General features: G+C 33.5%; 1 protein-coding gene across 1 annotated transcript in view; it reads right to left on the reverse strand.

Annotated features, from left to right (window-relative positions):
• Nucleotides 1-23,369, reverse strand: part of LOC125056512 — a 252,735-nt gene that overhangs the window by 106,572 nt on the left and 122,794 nt on the right. Inside the window, exon 4 of the mRNA XM_047659646.1 lies at nt 21,067-21,202. Coding sequence (XP_047515602.1) covers nt 21,067-21,202 — 136 coding nt within the window. The remainder of the gene's footprint in view (nt 1-21,066; nt 21,203-23,369) is intronic.

The following is a 23,369-nucleotide window of genomic DNA, read 5'->3' on the forward strand; positions in this document are numbered from 1 at the left end:
ACTTTCATTCACACAAACACAATTTAAGTATAGTCGTAGTTTATTGCCATTTCCACTTGATCGTTCTACAGCAATTTAAAAACTGGGAAAATATAAATTTAGAAGCATTTTTTAATGATTCAATCAATAAATTCATATATTTTTAGTAACATCTTTAGAAAATCAGCAACAACAACAATACCAGTGCTTTTTAGTGCGCGACACGCACAAAAACGCGACATAAATATAGTCAACTTAATAATATAAAAAAAAGGAAAAAGTCTATAAAATCTCAAATTACTATACAACCTGTACAAATCCATCTCTTAGAATATCGAAATATATATATATATATATATATATAATATATATAGTCGCTGCAGTAAATATTGCTAGCCTCGTATGGTAGTTTTCTTTATATGCTCCTAAGTGTGATAAAACACCTCCATTTGGGGAAAAAAGACCGCGTAGCCAATTTTCCGGTTGGTTTAAAATCAATCAAAATTCCCACTTAGGGAGATGAAGAACACTTTAGTGTGTGGCGCATAATTTAACCCGCCCCACCAACTCACATTGAAAATGATTGCCCATTACATAACATTTTGAGTACGAAAAATGCGAAGCATTTTTGTTTTGAAGTTGTGTTTTGAATATAATCTAGTATCACTTGTTTGTATAACTAGAGAAATTTACATTAGAATCCGATTTAATGGGTGCAGTTTTCAAGAATATATAGCTTTGCTTTTCTTATTAAATTATATTTTATTTATTAGTTATAGGAGCAGTGTTGGCCTAGTGGCTTCAGTGCGACTATCATCCCTGAGGTCGTAGGTTCGATCCCCGGCTGTGCACCAATGGAGTGTCTGACTATGCGCGTATTTAACATTCACTCGAACGGTGATGGAAAACATCGTGAGGAAACCGGCTTGCCTTAGACCCATAAAGTCGACGGCGTGTGTCAGGCACAGGAGGCTGATCACCTACTTGCCTATTACATTGTCAAATAATCATGAATCAGATGCAGAAATTTGAGGCCCAGACCTAAAAAGTTGAACCACTGATTTATTATTTTAGTTATAGATACCAAAGATACATGCAAGTTTAAAAAGATACCATACGAATAGCTTTACAAAAACGTGCCTTAATTCCCTGGACTTATTAGAATCACTGTAGAATACAAATAATTTCACTTAGTTTTATACATGGTGTTTTAGAATCTTAAAACAAAGCTTCTAAAATGACCTTTAAAACTATATTTTGTTTGGTAGTTACACCACAAAACCCAGTAGTGAAGAGTTCAAACGCGACACTCCAAATGCGATAATATAACGCCAATATTAAAACCTTTTTGCTTATACAATCCCCATATTGCATATGCATATCCTTTTGTCTACGTTGTCTTGAGTGAATAGCTCACTATAAGCGGTTACAATAAACAAGAAGCGAATGCCTTATGCTTCAAGGCGTAGAATTGAAGGCAAGAGGATATAATAGTACCTCCCTTGCACGTTTACCTAAGCGCTTTGTCTGCCAGGGAAATTGCTTGTGAAATACCGTCTAGTGTAATGGTAATGAAATAGAACTTGGCGTTTCGTATAGTTGGATGACTTAATATAAAGGTAGAGGAACTGCAGATGGTCCAAGGTATTAGTCGTGTGGGGCCGAAAACTAGACGCTTAGAATTTTTTGTAATATTTAATGTCGCTGTCTCGTGCCTAGCAGTAAAGCTTGGTCCTCTGATTGCTCTCGTCCTTCGGGCGTGTCGGACTTCAGTTCCATTAAATGAGGATTATAATATTATTAGTAAACACAAAACATTAGAACGTGTAGGTACTTTAGACTTTTAAAATCTACCGAGGTTAGGTTAGTAACAAGTCCGTTCCGCACGAAGTCTCGAAATAAAAGTGAGTCAACGCCGGTGTTGCCACGCTTTATATAGGTTTCTGCTACAAGATGGCGTTAGTCCGCTAACAATATAATACTACTGAACTATAATATCTCCTTTGTACATTGCAAGTTTCATAGCCAATCGGGGCCAAGTCGGTGTTAAGAATATTTTTACAATTTAAAGCAAATATTAAAAATTTAAACAGATAAAGATTTTCTTCTTCTTTTAGTGCCTCTCCATTACTAGAGGTTGACCGTCAGACTCTTGAAGTGTGTCTTGTCCTGTGCTAGATGCAGCAACTCTTCCGCAGTCACAATATCCGTCCAATCTCTAACATTGCAAAGCCTTGATTTTTTCCTTTAGAAAAGTCAGTAGTTTCCTTCAGATAGTTTCTCCAAATCTCAAAACACTCACGCATCAGCTTATTAAGCTGCTAGTGTGTTAATAAATAATAATAATGCATATTATTTGTCTTATCTGAGCATTTGTCTCTTCGTAGCGTACATAGAATTTGGCAAAAGAGTTAAAATAAAAGTGCTATATTTTGTATAAGGCCACTCTTTTAAAAAGCTTACAAAACTGCCGTTTTCTTGAACTTCTAAAAGAAATTGGCTTCAAAATACAATCGTGACTGTTTCATTACGCACCAAAAAACTTTGAAGAAAAATATCGGCACGTCACGATACAATTACTTTTTGATGCGGAGGCCTGTGTTGTTGACATCTTTCTTTTAAAAGCTTTCGTTGAACAATAGTTATATACTACAAATGTTTAACAATCTCTTAGTACTTACAAAGAGGTTATACCGGTAAAGAAATAGCGCGGTATCCCTTATGTACTGACCTCAGATTTCTGTATCTAATTCATGATTTTTTTTTTAATAGGTAAGTTTTGTGTGTGACATCGCCTTGGTCTAAAACATGCCGGTTTCCTCACGATGTTTCATCAACGTACGATAAAGAAAAGTTTATTGGTGCACAATTTCGATATTCAGGGATATGAGTAGCACAGTTAAGTCGGTCAACACTGACAACGTTACGTCATGGTCGAGAAACTGAGAATGATTTGCTTGAAAGTTCCTATTACGTATATTAGCGCCATCTATTGTCGAGTAGTTGGTAACTACATATTTCAGAAGTTAACTTGTTTATGTAAAATTTTAGGTTCAATTCTATATATATGTCTGCCACAACATCTAAGTGGCGGTGGGCAGGCCACATAACGCACATGGACAAGAACCGGACCAGCAAGCGCATTGACCGGAGACCTCGGCAGGACAAAAGACCTCGCGGCCGACAAGGCGGACTGACGACATCGTCAAGGTTGGCTCCCAGTGGGTGCACTGGATGAAGAAGGAGGAGGCCTATATTAAAAAATGGACCAAAAACAGAGGCTGATGATGATTCCATTAAATCATACTTATTCCAACGCATATCAACAAAGTAATTAATTTCATATAATTAAAAAGAATCCGAAATTTCCTTTGTTCATATTGATGAAAATACATTTTTCGTTCCAACTAATAATAAGTTAAATTACATATTGTCATACAAATAAATGTGCACAGAATTCAGTGAACCGTGAATTAAACCCCGAGGCGTGCATATCTGATTTCATAAAGTCAATTTACAGCTGCTAATCTCATCTCAGATTGTCGAAGAAATAAAATTTCATGCGTCGCTGGTTATATCGGGAGTAAATAGCGTTCGACTGATAATAAATAACACGGATCATTGCCCAGATTCGTCGACGTTTTAAATTCGTATAAATTAAACTCCACGTTAAGGTCACTGAACTTTGAATTCGGTTCTAAATTCAAAATTTAATGGCGATGCTTTTAGAAGACGAGGTGCGATGGTTGCTAGCAAATTGGCAACTACGTTCACGGATCATTTGCCTTTAGACGTTGCATCGTGAAGGCGACAATTTTAATATATCCTGCGAGTTCAGACGCTAAATTAAACAGCGCCCCGATAATCTCCTCTTTGCCGTTAAATTTTTGTCCCCGTGATCAATATCAGTCGCTGATCGATTTTACGGGCCTACACCAGGCTACAGTTTCGTACGGTTGTAACTTTTTAGTGTTCCTTTTATTACGACAAACGATTTTAATCAAGCGAGTTTTTGTTCAAAGTGAACGCCATTAACGTCTCGAGGAACGAATATTTGAAGTTAAGTCGCTTTAAAGTGTGGAATTGTCATTTAATTTCATTTGATTGCAAGCTTCTGGATTTAGATAACATTTTCGCATGTATTAGGATTTATAAGCGATGTAAGACCGGCGATTAAAAGATATGCAACGCCAAAGAAATACACTGGATTTATTTATGTTCATAGTATTGTCTTTTATTGACATACCTTTTACACATATTTTAAAGGAAACACTTTATTTATGTTCCCTATATAAAAATAGCGTAAGTTAATCCTTTAAAATAATATTGACTCCATAGAAGGTGTTATTAACAGCGAAAGAACAACAATATTGCATGGAACAAACTCACGATTGTTGAATAAAATTACGGTATACAAGTCGGGAAAATAAATTCGTGGAAGTCACTCGTGTAACTCTCATTTGAACTTAACTATCCTCGAAAATAGTTGAGAAGTGAGTTGGCGGTTCGCCGGCGTCCAGACGGGAGTGATTGCAAACTATGTTGTCTACCTAAATTGAGTTTCCGAGAAATAAAAGGGACTCTTCAATTCAAATGCGTGTTCATTAGATTTCTTTAGAGTTTGATTACTCATTTTTTTGTTTCTTATCAGCGGATAATAATTCTATAAAGGACTACTACGCTTGCGTGGACAGTTGGCAAATTATATAAATATACTAGCTGATCCGGCAAACGTTTGTTTTGCCATGTATATTATTTATAGGAAACATTTTTTTTAGTTCAATAAAAATAACCATCTACAATAATAAAAAATAGGAGTTGATCGTAGAGGGGTGAAAATTAAGGGATGTATGGATGATTTTCATAATTATCTGATTGTCCGCATATTAACATGTGTGATGTTTGAAAGCAAAAGAGAGTAAAATTTAAATTACATATAAGACAAAAAAATTTAGTATGAACTGTCAGTAACGCTTGCTGACTGCGATCACAAACGTGCTAATAATCATTTAAAACATCAGGTATCAGATAAGGCTTTTCAATTTGCCTCGGCTACCTGTTACGTATTTTTTTTTTTGTAACATACTATAATTCGGTGGAAAACGTTTAAAACCTAATCATAACAATCAAAAATACTGTATTTACAATTTTCTTAACCTACATAGTAAGAACAAAGTTTAAAAACTTTGATTCCTGTGGCAGTGTACCTTTAACGCTGGCAGCATTTCCTCGCTGTATTGCGATACTCGTTGAGCGAGAAAAGCACCAGCTCTGGGGCGCCGGTACTACCTACTAGGCGCCAACTTAAATCTTTAATTAGCGCCTGTGCACTTGAACCTTACGGCCCAAGGTAATTTACTATTGATCTTAGTAAATAAGTTGTAAAGTTACACACTATTTTTTTTATACAAACTATTATGTTTGACGATTATATAAGTCTTTTAAAAATGTACTCGCGTTAACTTAAGATGATATAAGTATGATCTGGTGTCTATAATCAGTTTAGTAGCTTTATAAATTAATCTTTAGAAATAGATACAACGCCACTGTCAGATAGTATATTCCGGTATCGACGAGAATCAATGAGATTTCCCAGACTACAATTGTGCAATAAAAGTAAAGAGCTCACCTTAACAATCACAACTTTACAATATTCTATAACAAACTTATTCGCAGCCAACACGCAAACTTATAAACTTTTAAAAATTCAACATCTCCGTTGAGAATCTAGGGAAATCGCTGTCGAACTGAAAATTCTTTTCTGCGCACCCTTAAAACTTTTCACAACGAAACTTTTGTGTTCTCGAATATCGAGTGTTCATTGAATAGTTCTGCATGCATGGTCTTTGTGAGATTGTTGCTTTATGTTACGGGGGAAAAGGAGACATTTTAATCTTTCCTTTGTTTGACTTTTATACGTCTATTGTTCAAAAAATTAGTGCAAAGGGGTACTAACTGTTTCATTATTATATGAGACTTTATTTCTTATTAGGCAAAACATAGCTGTGACGCTAAAAAAGATTACAAGGTATTGGTAACACAAGGTTTATAAACCCATGTACTCTTAAAAAGTATTGCACATAAATTCTCTAAATCTATAAAATCCTAATTAATCCAAACGAGAAAATGACATATTTAGAAGATGTGTTCGCATGTCTCTTTGATGGAATTCTTACCTCTTTTTAAATAAATTAATATTATGGATTATTTAAAGAAAACAAAATAGGTAAATGGATAAGTAAACGGAACGTATGTATTTATAAAAGACTTAATAATATTAGTACTAATACACGTAATTAAATCTTGTAATTAACTTAAATAATAATTAAATAAATAAAAGTGGGCGCCAGGATTTTTAGGATTATCTTACCGAACCTTTTAATTTTCAACAAATAAATGTATTATTTGTTCTGCGATCTATCTACTACCTTATTTGGGGGTATTTCCCAAAGCCCTTGCTAATTCAAAATACACACACACATTTTAGATAATTTAAAAAAAGAACATTAATCATAACCCAGAACAACCTCACGCACGGCAATCACCGTCCCTATGTTTTATTCACTACCCTCTATATATTTTTGTCCTACTCTTTAACTAAAGTAAACTTTCGTCTCTTTATGTAAAATTATATTATTGATGTGATGAAAAGAGATAGGATAGTTAAGTTTATATAATGGAATTAAATTCTTTTTTATATTATGACGAATTATGGGTCTATGACATCATTTACTAATATGCAAAGTGTTTTAAAAAAGGATTTATTTAGTTTAGACGTCTACAATACTTTGACATTAACGTGTAAAAATTAAAAATATGGCGGTCTTCTCACCAGATTTCCTTCAATGTAGAAGCATGTCTTAATTGCCGAAATATATAACATACATAGCTAGTTTGAATGCACGATCTCTGGGTTACGGCATTCTTAACTACGCACATTAATTAATGTTAATACCGGAACTTTAACTAAAAAGTCAAAATATTTTAGTAAAGGGTGCCTTTAAAACCGCTCCGACAATTTAATCTCTTGCTAACATCTCGACTCTGGTGGGAACGTGAGATGCTCACGGCAAATTGGGATTTATTTACTTATCTGCCGTGGCATATCGAAAATGTTTTGTAAAAAGAAATTCTTTGTACATAAGATATGTATAATTAAGTAACCAGTAATTTAAAAATAAAATATATTTGTTTTTGTATCGTTACATGTGTAAGACTTTGTTCAAGTGATCGTGTATTGTTTAATAAATATTCTCTCATATCTATGAAAATAAATAAATCTAATACTCTTGTTAAAAGAGTGCATTAAGACTGTACTGTAATATTAACCTTTGTAAAGAAGGACCTAAGAAGTACAATAGTTACGTTTATTTATTTAAGAAACAGGTCTGCAATACATGTTAAAAAATTTCATTCTCATAAACTCTAATAAACAACGTTTTGTCATTCCTTCTCAGAACTAGCACAATTGAATATCCCGTATAAGGAAGATTAGGTAGAATTATGTATGCGACCACAAGTCAAGCGCAAAACCCCGTTCCCCGTTATTAATGTTGGATTTAGACTCGATAATTGTCCAGCTCGGTCTACTAATGTGGTCAGCCCCGTGACATTAGCCCCTGCACTCAATGACCGATGCCAAAACTGCACCAAAATCCTACGACTACGACTGTCTCGTTCTCTTGTTTAATCGTTGGGGATAAATCCAATATAGTGAGTATTAAATGTAAATTATGTTTTAAATACAGTTTTACCGGAATAAATAAAGCTTTTTTATTGAAGTGAATTTGTTTTGTTATTCACAAATTAACAAATTTAGATTATTTACTAACTAATGAAAGATAATATTATGGCTGGACATATTTATAATGATTTCAATTAATTTTCTAAATCGTAGGTACTTCAACTGTTACATTGCATTCATTTGTTACGTAGCAATTAAAATTTCATTATTTCGCTTATATTCTATTGTTGTACGCTAGTGGTTAAAATAGCGTAAACCTAAAATCCTCTATAATTTAAAGCACGATGACTCTGGAACCGTACAATTAATACAATGAAATATGTGCTTAAAACACTAGACCTGTCATTATAATATCCTTAAAACCTATTTTGTCTCAAAAGTTTGTAAATATTGTATAAATTTCCTACACCATTAAAATGCTATATTACCTTATATTTTTAAATAGGCCTCTAGTTGGAAATGGTACAAAATAATTTAACAAAGTTTATAGAACCGAGCCTTTTCCAAGCACAAATATTTAATATCGCAGTTACTCAGAAATTCAAACGTTACGTTAAAAACATCAAGCAATCACTTAAATTAAATCAAGCTAGATCCAAAATGTTTCCCACTAAACGTCAGATATCAAATTACCGCTGAAATGCTTTCAACAAAAATCAAAATTCTATTCAATGAATTCGTCTCATAGTAAATCGTGCCAAAAATTGGACAAGTCTAGGACAGGAAACCCTACATCGTGACCTGGATATTGTGAAATGGGCAGGTTTGTGAAGTGGCAGCCTGCCAACCGATGCAAGCCTAGACGTCGCTTACGTTTATTGCATTCACTAAGGTCACAGAATAAATATTAAACGGATCGCATCGAAGACGAACATAAAACTTTTTGGTAAGAAAAAGTATTTCATGTGTTTTTAGAGGATGAGGTGAAATAGGCAACAAAAAGGTTTGATACTTACGTCTTTTTCATTGTTTTTAATGTCCCTTCCATTGCTTATTTTAATTGCTTTGTTTTGTCCCACCCGTTTTGTCTAAGTTATAAATTCTATGTTTTTTCTCGCAGTGGTTGCGTAGAAGCGATCGATTAAAAGCGATAAGGTCGCCAGTTGCCCTCTTTTTTATTTCATTATTTTAATTGTATTGTATTCCTGTAACGATATGTAAATAAATAAATGTCTACGCGGCTTTCGGCCTTTCAAGAGGTGCTAGGTCTTAAATGGGACTTTGCCGTAAGTATGAATGCTATGTCAAAAATTAATTGGATTTAGGGCTTTTAGTTATATATTTCCAAAGTAGACTTTATTACTCGCAGAATCAAAGCCAGTTTCGCAGGTATTTGATCGAGAGTACTAATCAAGATGAATTACTCAATTATCTTTTTAAACAAAGATATCTAGTGCTTCTATACTGATTATTCCCAAGATTTCTTATGGGGTTGTTACAAAACAATACAAATTAAAAAATCTCAAAATACTAGACATAATAAAGCCGGTGTTTAAATAAACCATAAGGAGCTCCGGAGCGACAAAAGTGTATTTTAAATTTTGTTTGGAAATAACTTGATCAATCTTATCATCCTTATTTATTTTCTTCACAACGCACAAACAAATTGACAGAAAGAGACGGAATTTACTTCTTTTTTTATTATAAATATACTAAAAGTACAGAAAACACCAAAAAATTCTAAGGTTTTACCATAGTGCCTGCACAGTACAAATTTTAAATTCCTTATAAACTAAATAACTATTTATTGTATGTTTATGAATTAGTTGGTAATATAAAAAAAACCTAAAACAGTTTTTTTATGTGAGTAACAGTGTCGGTACTCTGCAACCAGCAACATCAATGCGATTCCGACGATGTTGCCTTGTAAACGATGCCAAGTTTGCGACATCAGCGATAGCCTTGAGAGAAGAACGAAATTGCTTAAAGCCGTCAGTATTTCTGTTTTGGGCGTTGGCTTTCAATTGAAATCAGTTTAATGTCTGCACCTAATAGTGATTATAGTGATAACATATTATATGCAATCTAACTTCAATTTACATGAAAATAATGAACTTCACTATAACGGTCCGCCACAGAACCGGTCATTACGGCTAAAATAATATTTGCGTTAGGCTAAAATTGTACTAGGCTCGCATTTCAAACACAATTAGGCTTTTCACATCGGAAATGATTGCTTGTATCGGAATAGTCTAATAGACTTATGATCAAACATGAAACCAAATTCAGGGAAAATTAATCCTGTACGTAAATTTTTGATATACAAGAAATGTTCGTGCTGCTTTGAATCGCACCCAAAAAGAGAAGAGAGATTCGAATCGTCGACGTCCAGTCACTTTCCGAGCGGTTTGGCCCCTTGGCATTCTCTCTGCATCTTCTACCGCATTTACCTTAGAGTGTTCCACAATACTATGTGGAACCAGCTGCTCACTGAAATATTTCCGAACCAATTTGACTTAGGGTCCTTCCAGAAAAAAGCGTAGCAATTCTTAAAAGACCGGCAACGCACATGCGAATCTTCTGGCAATGTGAATGTCCATGGGCGGCGTCACTTAATATCAGATGAGCCCGTTTGCCCCGATTTATTTAAAAAAGTATTTTAGCAAATTAAAAAAAATCCATTGATAATAAATTGTGTGTAAGCTTTTTTGTAGTTTGCTTAATAACGTTTAAGGAAAAAATGTAAATTGTCAGTCGTAAAATCACTTTGACACACGTGTAAAATAAAATAATTTTATATATTAACACAAAGCTGAGGTAACGTACAATATGCATAATCAAACATAACTATTGTACTAATTACAACTTCCATAAACAAAGACGGAAATGCAAGTAACAAATGCACTTTTTCAAGTCTAATTTAATACCGATGTCTGTGGTCACAATACAATAGATTGTGGTACGCAGCAGGTGCTGGAAAGCAATCCCGTTTGTCCCACTCACTGCTTTGCCCACCGAAACACTAATTGGACAATTTGCCCTGTTAATCTAAGTCGCCAATTTAATTTGTTGCCAGTATACGAGTTTCCGAACCGAAATTGCATGTCGGGGAAAAGAATTGTCTGTTTAGACTTTTAGTAGCATTGTCTGCAATTTAAATTTCGAAGGCTCTATGGCTAAACGCTGTTTGCAATAAAGAAATGTGGACCAATTATGAATCTGTGCAATGTCGTTTGTTACAATTGGATTTGTATTTGAAAATGGAACGACAAAAGTTATTGTATTAGCAAATAGATGTGAAAAATCTTTGCTTGTGTATTGATTATTCATAAGGAAAGTAGGCCTTTTGGTAACATCAAAATTAATAAATTTAATAATTCACCGTTTCCTTCTTACTTTTTTTTTTTGCCTTGTAACACTAACTCGAACTAGCCTCACTGCGTCACCGCTTTGAACGAATATCGCTCGCGTCCTTAGCTTCGAGTCAACGACGCATACCCACGCTGCATTACCGCAAGTTTGTCATGAAAACGCTAATTAGAAAGAACCAGTACAGTTTTCTTTTTCAGATATCCGACCGATAATATATCACTTATAATTACAAATAAGCAACAAAGGATGAGCCTGCGCAGGAGGATCGTGTAATATCTTTTTTGATAGACGGACGGTTGTAAATTTTGTTCCTTACTTCCTAAGTCCCGTCTTAATCATTCTAAGTCGCATACAGATCACTTTTCCTGACCTTTTCCAGCTTTGTATTAAAAATATTTTTTCATTTCGTTTGATATTGGCGTCTTAACAATTGAAGGCAACTATTTCGAGAATCGAACATAGAACACAGTAATATATCCTTGTGGTGAACTGTACTTGGTTAAATAAATCATAATTACCTTAATTTAGCAACAAATAACGCTTATAATCCAAATTATTAATATACCAGTACTGACATTCATATATTTTAACAACTAGAGAATAAAAGATTTCTAATTCCGTAATGTAAAAAACTGAAACTATCGCACGGCCACTGTAAACACAGCCCTAATAAAGAGAAATCCTCGAAGATCCCCGCAAACATCAATTTAATTAAAATTACTTGCTAGAAAAAGTAAAATTGATAGTGTATTTTCAGTCTACGGACGCTCGGAAGTTTTAGTTTGAGAAAACATTGCCGTCGTTTGTTACTTGAGTGGACTACAGTTTTGCTAAAGTAGACGTTGGATATACAGGCATCGCATCCGCCATTTTATTGTGCGAGAATCATGCTTTTACTTGTATTATATAACTAAAATAATTTAGTTTTTAGAGAATATTTGAGATTACATAACTGATTATATCATATTTCATAAACATTTAACGTGTGTTTACAACTAATTTAATCATCATTTAATAACAGAGTTGGCGTAATAGAACCAATACTAAAACGTAAATGAAGATAATTAAATCCTAATCCACTTAAATCACACGTTAAATAAATAAATCAGTGGCACTTTTTGATCTGGGCCTGATATTTCTGAATCTGTTTCAAGATTATTTGGCAATCTAATAGGTAAGTAGCGTCAAGCCGGTTTCCTCACGTTTTCCTTCACCGTTCGAGCGAATGTTAAAATGCGCACATATAAAGTCTATTGATGCATAGCCGGGGATCGAACTTACGACCTGGCATGAGTCGTACGCTGAAGCCACTAGGTCAACACTGCTCACAAATCACACGTTTGTCTCATTTCTCATTTATATTGTAACTTACGACTTAAATCCAGTAATGGATATCATGAAAAAAATCTATTTCTTCTTAGGTCTCCAGAGAGGAACAGGCTAACAGGCATGATGGGCATGGGTTTATAGAGGAACAAAGTCAGACAGCGCCATGTCTGACGTGTCTATCTGCTGCATTACCGGAGTATTACGCGATCAGCCGTAGCCCCGAGAGCTTTTCTACGGCATGGAGAACGGTCAAACATAGCCAGTGTCCTAATTTCACCTATTATTATTTCTTAAAATAGGAGCGTCATCCTATTGATGGAACCGGAAAGTCATTTACCAAATATTAACATTATATAAGATATCTCTGTAAAAGGATTGTAACATTGTTCGTTAAATAATTTTCTAATTAAATCCACGGCTACGGTAGTTTCACATGGAATCTTAAAGCCAAGTTTAGCCGAGTAATGTTAGTAATGTCGTACTGTATAAAACTTAATCAGAACTTAATAACGACTGAAGGAAATAGAATTTGCTTAAAGCGCTTTTTAATAAAAGTATAGGTCATTAAAGCGCAGTTTTATATTAAGATTTTCTCTGTGATATTCACCTCCAAATAACAAATCATTTAAATTGTAAAAAGTGTGTATGGAACAGACTTTTTTTTAATGGCTTACTCAGAGTCTTAGTGCTAGTGAATACATTCTTGACATCCATACATACCAATATCGACTCCAAATTATCCATTTCGGGTCCAAAATTATTATTTTTCTTATTATTCTGGCCATTTCAATTAAAGAAACAATTATTTATAACAAACTAAATTGAATAAATGTTAAAATGATTTGTCAATTAATAAACATTGTCCAAATTAAAACTTCTTGATACGAACAAAATAGCAGCGAGCGCGTGTTGTGTAAAATATTAAATTTTTCCCGTCGGATTGCACAACTGCGGCCAATTTAGCCTTCGCAGGAACTAAAGTCGATTTTAGTTTTAAATTCAACGTCACAAGTGTGGACGGACTATTTTGAACGTAATTAACAAGTTTCATAACGCTCGAAGCGAAATTACGTCGAAAAACAGAACTTGGTTTTACAATTTAATTTGTTTATTCGTTTATCAGATAAAAGTTTGGGAATAGATTTTTAGAACAAGACATGACCTGCCTCTTAATCCCTTGTTTTTAATACCCTGGCGTTAAAGGGGGCGTCAACAAGTATATCTCGTGATCTTATTACATAGAGCAGTGTTCCCCTAATGTCTTGAATATGCAACACTAAGCCCTGTGGTCGTACGTTCGAATCACGGCTGTGAACCAATGAACTTTGTTTTCTATGTGTCCATTTAACTACCTCGTACGATGATGGATCATCGCGAGGAAACCGGCATACTCTAGACCCAAAAATCGACAATCGGCGTAAGTCAGGCACCGACTTATCAAATTGCCTATTAAGAAAAAAAGTTACAGGATTCTGAGGCCAAGATAGCGCCACTAATTTTACGACATATTTTGAAAGAAGCTAAAAATTAAACCAGTAATAATTATTATACCATGTCTAATTAATTAGTGTAATTTTTTGCGCAATATCGGTGTATCTTTAACGCTAATCCAGCCTTAGTATCGCGATCAAAAAGTAATAAGTTCTAATAAAGTAATATTATATAAGTTCTCATGTAAGTGACTATTGTCTGTTATGAGAATAAATGTCTATAAACCTAAATTTTCTATTTCATTTCTATTCTAAATTCTGTAAAAAGCATGGTATACAAATTTTACTTTTAGATTACTTCAACAATATTAGCCGTGCTGTGTGCAAAGAGATTATTTGCGCCATATTTTCTATTTCTCTGAAGAGTCTACACTAGTACCTGTTTGTCTATAAGCTTCTAAGAATCTCCTTTATCCATCATCATTTGTGTTCTTTTGTTTCTGGTGTTCCAAAATTCTGAAGATTACATTTATATTATGAAGTTGTCGAAAATTAGTGCGTTGATTTGTGAGCCATATGTTACAAGTCAATTTTTTTACATCGTATGTAAAGAAATAAATAAATAGGGGATTTACGGTCTCACTTATTTTTTTTTGTATCAGGAGGCAAATGGGCAGGATACTCATGTTATTTCGCCACCCATGGACACTCACATTGCCAGACAGCTTGCAAGTGCGTTGCCGGCCTTTTAATAATTATTACGGTGTTTTCTTGACCCTAAGAAGAATTAGTTCAGAAATACCTCGGTTGGAAGCAGCTATTCCAGACAGTGGTGGTGCGTGACAAAAACTGCCTAAAGTAACACTCAGTTATGTAACGGCGGACGTCGAGGTGATACGCATGGTGTTTGGTATTCTCCTTTGACGTCCAATAATGAAACTCAGCTGCAGATAATTATCTGAACAACTCCTCTGAACACTCTCCATGGTAAATGCGGTAGAAGATGCACAAACTTAAAGGCGATTGCGAACCATTGCTAAGATAATAGTTAAGAGATTTAAAGCTACGATTTTAGCACCTTATGTGGTAAAAGATACACAACATTTCGTATGAAACAATTAATGAGTCATACTGCAGATTTCCAACTACAGTGAAGCAAGATATATAGCTCTCGTAAATTCTGATAAAACAATTCGTGTAAATAATTAACCCACTCTCGGGTGGCCGTTTGTCAATGTTAGCACTGACTGTGTTTAGATTTAGAAAATAAAGCTTTTTCATAATATTTTATTGAAGTTATACTTCTTTAGGCGCGTTATGAAAAATTTATGAGATTGAAATTTTACGATGCGCGCGCACCGTGACACAAAATTAACATTAAAAACAACATTCGAATAATAATAGAATTTATGTTACACTTAATGTAAAAGAATAATTATAAATATTTATTTATTTAATTTTTCAAACGTAAACTTAACTTTATGACTCCTTTTCCAGTCTTTGATTATTTAATTGTAATTAATTATTTGCATGCAATCAAAAACTATTTTTAATAATGCCAAAGAAGTATAACTTCTTACGCGCGTACATAAGTACACGCACCCTTTTTTTTTCAATGAAGATGCATAATTTCCAGTTAAATGTCTAAAAACTCTTCCATTTTTGGACATGTAGCAGTGAGTTTAGAAAAACTGATCGTGACTGGCAGAGTAAAGGGCACCAGGTCTCGAGGCCCTACTCGCTAGACCGATCAAGTAAAGGTCACCCAGGCGCAGAGGCTTGTTGAGGACAGAGTGGAGGAATTTGTGCGGCGACACTAATATGACCTTCAGAAATGAAGAGCGCGACTAAGAAAGAAGTTCGATTATTCTAAATTTAAATTTAAATACTATTTGCAATTTTAACAAAATAATTCACGTTTGATTAAATTTCATTTATGCCGCTAGAAAAAGTAATTACAATAATATTACAACTTTTTCGAGAAAAATTAGATATTTTCATTAATATCATAATCCTGAAACGTCCAAAATCAGATTCGAAGTAATTAAATTAGGTTTAATCTAAATTATAAATATAGCTTTAGAATTTAAAAGTCATTCAAGGAGAAGAGACAAGCTTAATAGAAAAGTCTTTATTCTAAAATGAAATATTTTATTATAATTTAATAGAATTAAGAATACTAAGAAGCATGTTATTTTTTTTTTAATTTATTGTTCTCAAAGATGAAAAACAGCCTGTGTATAGTGAGTTTTTCTATTAATTTTTGATATCTTTGTTCGTATATATTATATACTAGCAGACCGGCCAAGCGTTGCTGTGGCTAAGGTTTTAGTTATATATATTACATAGTAACCTATTCAAGGGAAACGGTAGGATAACACCAGTCATGGGGACCACCATGCTTTTTTGGTGGTAATGCCATTAAATTGTAGCTTATTTGAAACGTTTGTACTTTCAACACAGCGCCATCTATTAGAATTGTGACTATTAAATAATAAACAAATATTTTGCAATAAAATAATATTGTGGGTATAAATTGAGATATAAGCTAGATATAATCCTATCTTTTAAGTAAGATCAAACTGCACACGGTGTGCAAATTTGATTGAAATCGGTTGGGTAGTTTAAGAGTCCATAGCGGACAAACAACGTGACACGTAATTTATATAATATAATAAGCTGTAAAAACTCAACTGAAGCGTACGAGTAGGGTATACTGGACTAAACTGGTTTTCAGGCTATTAAAGCACGGCACGTGGTGTGGCGCGCTCACTTCTTCGCCGCTCGCACTAGATAATATAGACGTCACCTACAGTTATTGTTGTTGAATTTGTGGTCATGTGTTTTTATTAATTAATAGTAGTTGTGTGGTAAATTTCGTGTAATCTAATTTTTTAGTAATTTTATTTGTTAATTTCTTACTATATATTAAGATTTACCAGCAATAAATTGATCAATAAAAATCTTAAAAGGTATTCTTACCATGGTTGCCTTATACAATAATTTCAATTTCACAGGTCGTTAAACTAGCGCAACAAAGCCTAGGGTACAGGTTATCTAATCCACTGAAGTGGCGAGGCGTGCCGGAAGGAGGCTGTGACATCACCGGAAGTGCTATGGCGCCACCTGCCTCAAACTTGAGGCAATTTGCTACTTTATTGTGCGAAAGAGTGAATGCTTTTAAACACGGAATGTTTCGCTCTGTGCAATTTTAATTGCTTTAAGATGGCGCAAAGTATGAATAAATGAATGCTTTCCTTAATAAACATCTTTGTTTTTGTGCATTTTAACGTTGATACAGTTTGCGTTGTAGACGCCTGGAGTATTGGGTTCGATTTCCAGGTGAAAATCAAATTATTAAATTGTAATTTCCCTCCGCCTCTGATGTTTTAAAGACTCGACCAAGCGCTCAATATTTTTAATTTAATTTATTTTATTTAATGATAAGAACGACCCCTGAGGGCTCTTTAGAAAGACAAGAAGTTAAAACATTTTCGGCCATAACGTATTTAACATACATATTTTTTTACATTAACGTTTATCAGAACTACTGAAGAAAACACAAATAGTTCTTAGAAAATATATAGCAGAAGACTGAGCTTGCATTTTCATTTTATATGTTTAGCATTATAAGATGGATGTTGAAAATGTTTAGAAGCTTAGTGAATTTCACAACTTATATGAGTTATAGGCAACCTACAGCATAGTACTCCCGTTTCGCGAAGGAGAGAAAAGTGTGTGTCGTGTAAAGTTTACCGGCGCCACACGGCAATTTTTCAGGCTTTAGTTTCACTTAAGTTTCACATTTAATTTCAAACAATGCGTTTCAAAACTTTGAAGAACGCTAAGGCTCAATATATATTTTAATAAAGTCATTCCAAAATACTACAGTGACTTTCAATTATTTTATTATAATGAATTGAAAAATATTTGTCTTTTAGATTAACTCGTTTTATAATTTTGTAGAGATTTTCCAAATTAAAATACAATCGCTAATATTTAATAGAACAATAATAATAATAAAACACCGCAGTTCTATATCTTCAATATTGTAGCTTAAAAATGGTGTTCCATAGAAATAAAATTATCTCTATTCTAGGGTGCAAATTCCATTCCATAGTTTCAAAAACAACAATAATTTTATCATTTTACATATTCAAGAAGAAAATCCTATATTTTTTTATGTTCAAACATAATATAACAATAGCTATATTCAGTCTAACGACATTCTTTGTATGAAAACTAGAATTATAAACGTTTTCAAAGCATGGTTATTGTTCAATGTTGGCAAAGTTATAAAACACAAATCGGATAGCGACAAAAAGAAATGCAAAGTGAACTCAAACTGGAATGAAAAGACGTCATAAACCGGATGCATTGAGGTCTGTTATTGCCATATAATAAAACGTTTTAAATAACAAACGGTTTTTCATTCCAGATTACGCGGTTTTTTCTGTATACATAGGATCCCTACATAGTAGCTGTTCGAAATACATAATTTTAATTTGATGAGGGTGATCTAAAAAATATTTTTAGTCGGCCGATCCTCTCGCATTTTGATTAGTCATTGTTGAGATTCACTCGGGTAACATTAGATGCATTTTTATTATGATAATAGCTGATCCGGCAAACGTCGTTTTGCGATGTAATATAATTTATAATAAAAAATAGGAGTTGATCGTAGAGGGGTGAAAAATAGGGGTTGTATGTATTTTTTAATGCTGTATCATAAAAAAAAATATTTAGGGGTGGACTTTAACAATTAGGGGGATGAAAAATAGATGTTGTCCGATTCTCAGACATACCCAATATGCACACAAAATTTCATGAGAATCGGTCGAGCCGTTTCGGAGGAGTTTAACTACAAACACCGCGACACAAGAATTTTATATATTAGATATAAACTTTTTGTTACTTATAATTTTCAATAGTTACGCCCTCCATCTAGATTTTTATTAATGTATCGACGGCCACCGATCCGTTCTTTGTGGTACAGTAGCCAATCAAGCAGATCTGTGGCGCAAAAGCTAGGCAGCAGGGGAGTGTCAAATGTCCCCTTTCACTTTCTTTGCTTAAACTTAGTTCCAGTGGTCTTGGCGTCTGCCAAGGCCCTGCAAGCCCCAGGTAACAACTTAGTATGTGGTTAGCAGTACATACATTTGAACGTACGTAGACGACGTGAACCACCTGTGGTGGTATTGCCAGTACTACACAATTTATTAGGTCGCTGTTGCATTATATCATAACTTCCCTGCTCCATAATTTTATGGAGCTCACTTCTACTTAAAGGTCCAGGAGCAGAAAGTTAACCACTTAAAATGCCAATCCCATAGTATATCTAGCGCAGCACATTTAGAGATTCTAGTGGACTTTTTTGGATTTAGATCACAAATGTTGTTTTATATATCCACATTTATATTTTAATTCCATAATTCGAACTCCGTGTTAGACGTTATTTTAAAGAAAATAAAATAGCTATGAAGACTTTATTTAATTTGCTATATTATGAACATATATATAAAGGGTTTGCCATTTAAGTAAAATCTGATATAAGTGTTGTAAATGTCGAAATGACACTACTAGCGCCACCTGTTTCGTTCTACTATATTGTCATGTGTCTATGTTATAATAAAAATGTCAATGCTTCTGACACTAAGCGAAGTCATGCATTTTGTTTAAATCTATCATACTAAGTATGTCGATTTATTATTCTCATTGATACAACTACGTACGACAACACGAATTTAATGTTATCATCCTAGTTTTTCAAAATTAGAACACTTTTCTTGGCAAACGTCAATTTATTTCATACATCTAACCGTGAAGCAGGTTCCTTAAAGAGACCATTACTTACCTCACGGCATCCACTCGCTAGTAAATAAACCCGTCTCAATTGTACCCATTTCTCGGTCGAGAATAATGTTTTTGTTTATTTTAAGCTTATTCTGCTAGTGTATTGCTCCATTCTAGATCCATTATTTACGAATCTTACTTTAAATTGTAAAGTCTGTGGTCTTATCTAGTTTAAGAAAGTGCAGTTTTCTTTTTAAATTTTTTAACTTGTCTTGTATCGGTCAGTCGCGCTTTGTTCTAATTTTAAATATAGAGTTTTGCATTTATAATTCTAGTAAAGGATATATAAAAACTTCATGGTTGTTATTCTAAATTTAAAAAGGAGAGAACAAATAATAATATAAGAATAGCTATATTCAAAGGAAAAACATACCTACCCTTACCAAGGTAATCAATAGTTCAACACCGCTTTAAATATGAAAGCATACTGAGTCCATGAGTAGGTATGAGTTTGTAAACTGTAAGCAACTTTAAGTATTTAATCATTAATGGTAGAAGTGGGAACCGACAAGGAGCGTTATTAACTATTTCGCGTAATTTTGTGCTCGTAAAGGTATAACGTAACTTACCAACTGTTTAGTGGTTCACGCAAATCTTAGTAAAAATATATATACCTACACGACTTCCACGCATTAGTTAAGACACTTCAATCTTATAAAGATTTATATTATATAATTAATTTAATTATATATTATATACTAGCTGACCCGGCAAACGTTGTTTTGCCATGTATATTATTTCTAGGAAACATTTTTCAGTTCAATAAAAATAACTATCTACTATAATAAAAAAGGGGTTAATCGTAGAGGGGTAAAAATTAAGGGTTGTATGTAATTTAGAAAAAAAATTTAAATTTAAATTTTTATCAAAAAAGTAAAAAAAAATTTGGGGTCACCCATTATCACTTAGGGGTTTGAAAGATAGATAGTAGCTGATTCTCAGACTTACATAATATGCATAAAAAATTTCATAAGAATCGGTTGATCCGTTTCGTATGGGAACGAACATTGTGACACGAGAATTATATATATCTTTATATATAATTCTTCTGTGAGTGTGTATGTCACTGAACTTCTCTCAAACGACTGGACCGATTTTGATGAAATTTTTTGTGTGTGTTCAAGGGGATCTGGGAATGGTTTAGATTCACAAATCAGCCCGGCAGGTGGCGCTGCAGTCGGTACTTTCATACTTTAATATCCTAATAGCTTGAAATATCATGGCAGGACAACGTCTGTGGGGTCCACTAGTATAAGATATATAATTATACTAAAATCAGCCCAGCTGATGGCGCTGCAGTCGGAACTTTCATACTTTGTTATATCCTAATCGCTAGAAATATCATGGAGGATAACGTCTGTTGGGTCCGCTAGTAGATATACAGTTCAAGTAAAGTATAATTTACTATATTAAACTCACCAACGACATGAATGAAGGCGGATCTCACTTGCGTGTGAAAGGAAGGTGCGTCAGCGGACACTTCGCATCGATATCTTCCGGCCAGCGCACGCGTCGCTTCCCGTAATACAACTTGCTGTGATGTTGATCTTGATACCTGGAGTGATAAACTGTGCTTTAGTAGGTATATCATTAACCAATTCAACCAAATGGTATCACATTTTGTTAAAGTACAACTCAAACTAACATTGTTAAATTTAGGCATTTTCTCACTGAATAGTTGTATAACCATTCTATAATAATACTGTTTCAATAATTTTTCAAATTATATAAATCTACTGTAACAATTTCAAACCAGTAATAAAATCAGAAAAGTAATTTGTTATGTAATCAATAGGTGAACAATAATAATAACAATAATAATTATTATTATTATTATTTTCACCCATATAACATTTACAACAAACAATAAGATTACAGTTGAGAAGGTATTGGGAGACTGGTTTCCAAGCTAGGTAAGAACCGGTGATATGGATAACCAAGCTTCCATTCCACAATAAAGTCATATTGAGTGGTGACAAAAAGGACATGCATATATGGGTAGGCAAACAAATTTAACGTTTTAAATAAGAATAGAAAAAAAACAATCAACTAATTAAGAAGTTAGTAGAAATAAAGTTGTATGTGTGTGTGATAGTGGGAGACGGTATGTACGCGTGCGTGAGTTAGTGTTAGGAGGTTGTGTATGAGTATGTGTGAGGCACACGCCTGAAAACATATGTGAAAATTATTTTAATACATCTAGCAGATTTTCCGTTTGGTCATAGTTCAAAGTAAGTAAAAATTTATGAAGTTTTGCTTTACACATTACAATTTACAATGGTGTTAAATTTATTTACTCATTTTACTTCAATTTATTTGTATGCATAAATGGGTTGCTTAATTATTTATTTTTCCTTGTACTTTTACGTTATATTGGCACCGATATCCTTTAATTAGAAAAAAATTTCATAACGTAAAAATATGCTCATTTTTTTTAATTAATAAAACACGAAAAAGTAATATGTTAATCTAATATATAAGCTCAAACATCAACCTTACACCAGTTTTATCGTCGAAATATGAAGTCATAATATTCCAGGAACACAGGATGTGGTTAGGAAGACATGATATCATTACCGTCCTGTGAGAGCGATACGCTTGGCTCAACCTTCTCAGGCTATCGCAATAGTACTTTGCATTTCGCTTTGAAAACTGCTTAATGCAATCCTTATTTATGAAAATAATTGTCCTTTTACTATAATATAAACTTATAGAAATTAGTACTAAAATTAATGACATTTTAACAAATGCATTACATAACAATTTTTGAAAAATTGTGACATAATTATCTATTATTTTATATAGTATATTAGCTGACCCGGCAAACGTCGATTTTCCAAGTATATTATTTCTAGGAAACATTTTTTAAGTTCAATAAAAGTAACTATCTACTATTGTAAAAAATAGGGTTTGATCGTAGAGGGGTGACAATTAAGGGTTGTATGTATGCTGTATAACAAAAAAAAGTTTTGTCTAAAAATAGGAGTGGACCCACCCTTAACACATTTAGGGGTTTGAAAGATAGATTCCGATTCTCAGGCTTACTGAATATGCATGAAAAATTTCATAAGAATCGGTTCAGCCGTTTCGGAGGAGTTAATTTAGGATTAAATTCCCTTATTAGTCAATTAGGTTAGATTACCATTACATATAAGTCTTAAAGTATGGCTAACTGTTTCTATTGGATAATTAAATTGTCGTTTTTAATATTTGTCTTTACTTATTATTTACGTTTCCCACGGTTTAAACCTTTAGTGAACTTCCACAAATATTTCAAGATCATAATTAGCCAAATCGGTCCAGCCATTCTCGAGTTTTAGCGAGACCAACGAACAGAAATTCATTTAAGATTCTAATGAATGTTACAAAAATGTAAAGATCGAACATATTGAGCCTTAATAGCAGTGTTAATGTATGTATTAATTACTCAAAGTGCCTGTTTGGTCGCAACGGAGTTTCAAAGCAATCGAGTCGTAATTAAAGCAAGGTTTTTCCTCCTATGTCCAGTAATATTCTTTGTCCCGCTTCTTTGTATTGATCCGACATTGGAAAATAAGATTGCCATAGTGCTACGCACTGCGCATTCTTAATGATATCAACATTTTGTTCGTGGAATTAATAATTTAAAAGGATATGTTTTAGCTTTTATTAATCGTTTTATAATTATTGTCGTGTTTGTTTGTTTTTTTTTTCACAAACAAGTTTGTCGTTTCTGGCTGTGT

This window comes from Pieris napi, chromosome 15 (assembly GCF_905475465.1).
Source record: "Pieris napi chromosome 15, ilPieNapi1.2, whole genome shotgun sequence".
Classification (NCBI taxonomy): domain Eukaryota; kingdom Metazoa; phylum Arthropoda; class Insecta; order Lepidoptera; family Pieridae; genus Pieris; species Pieris napi.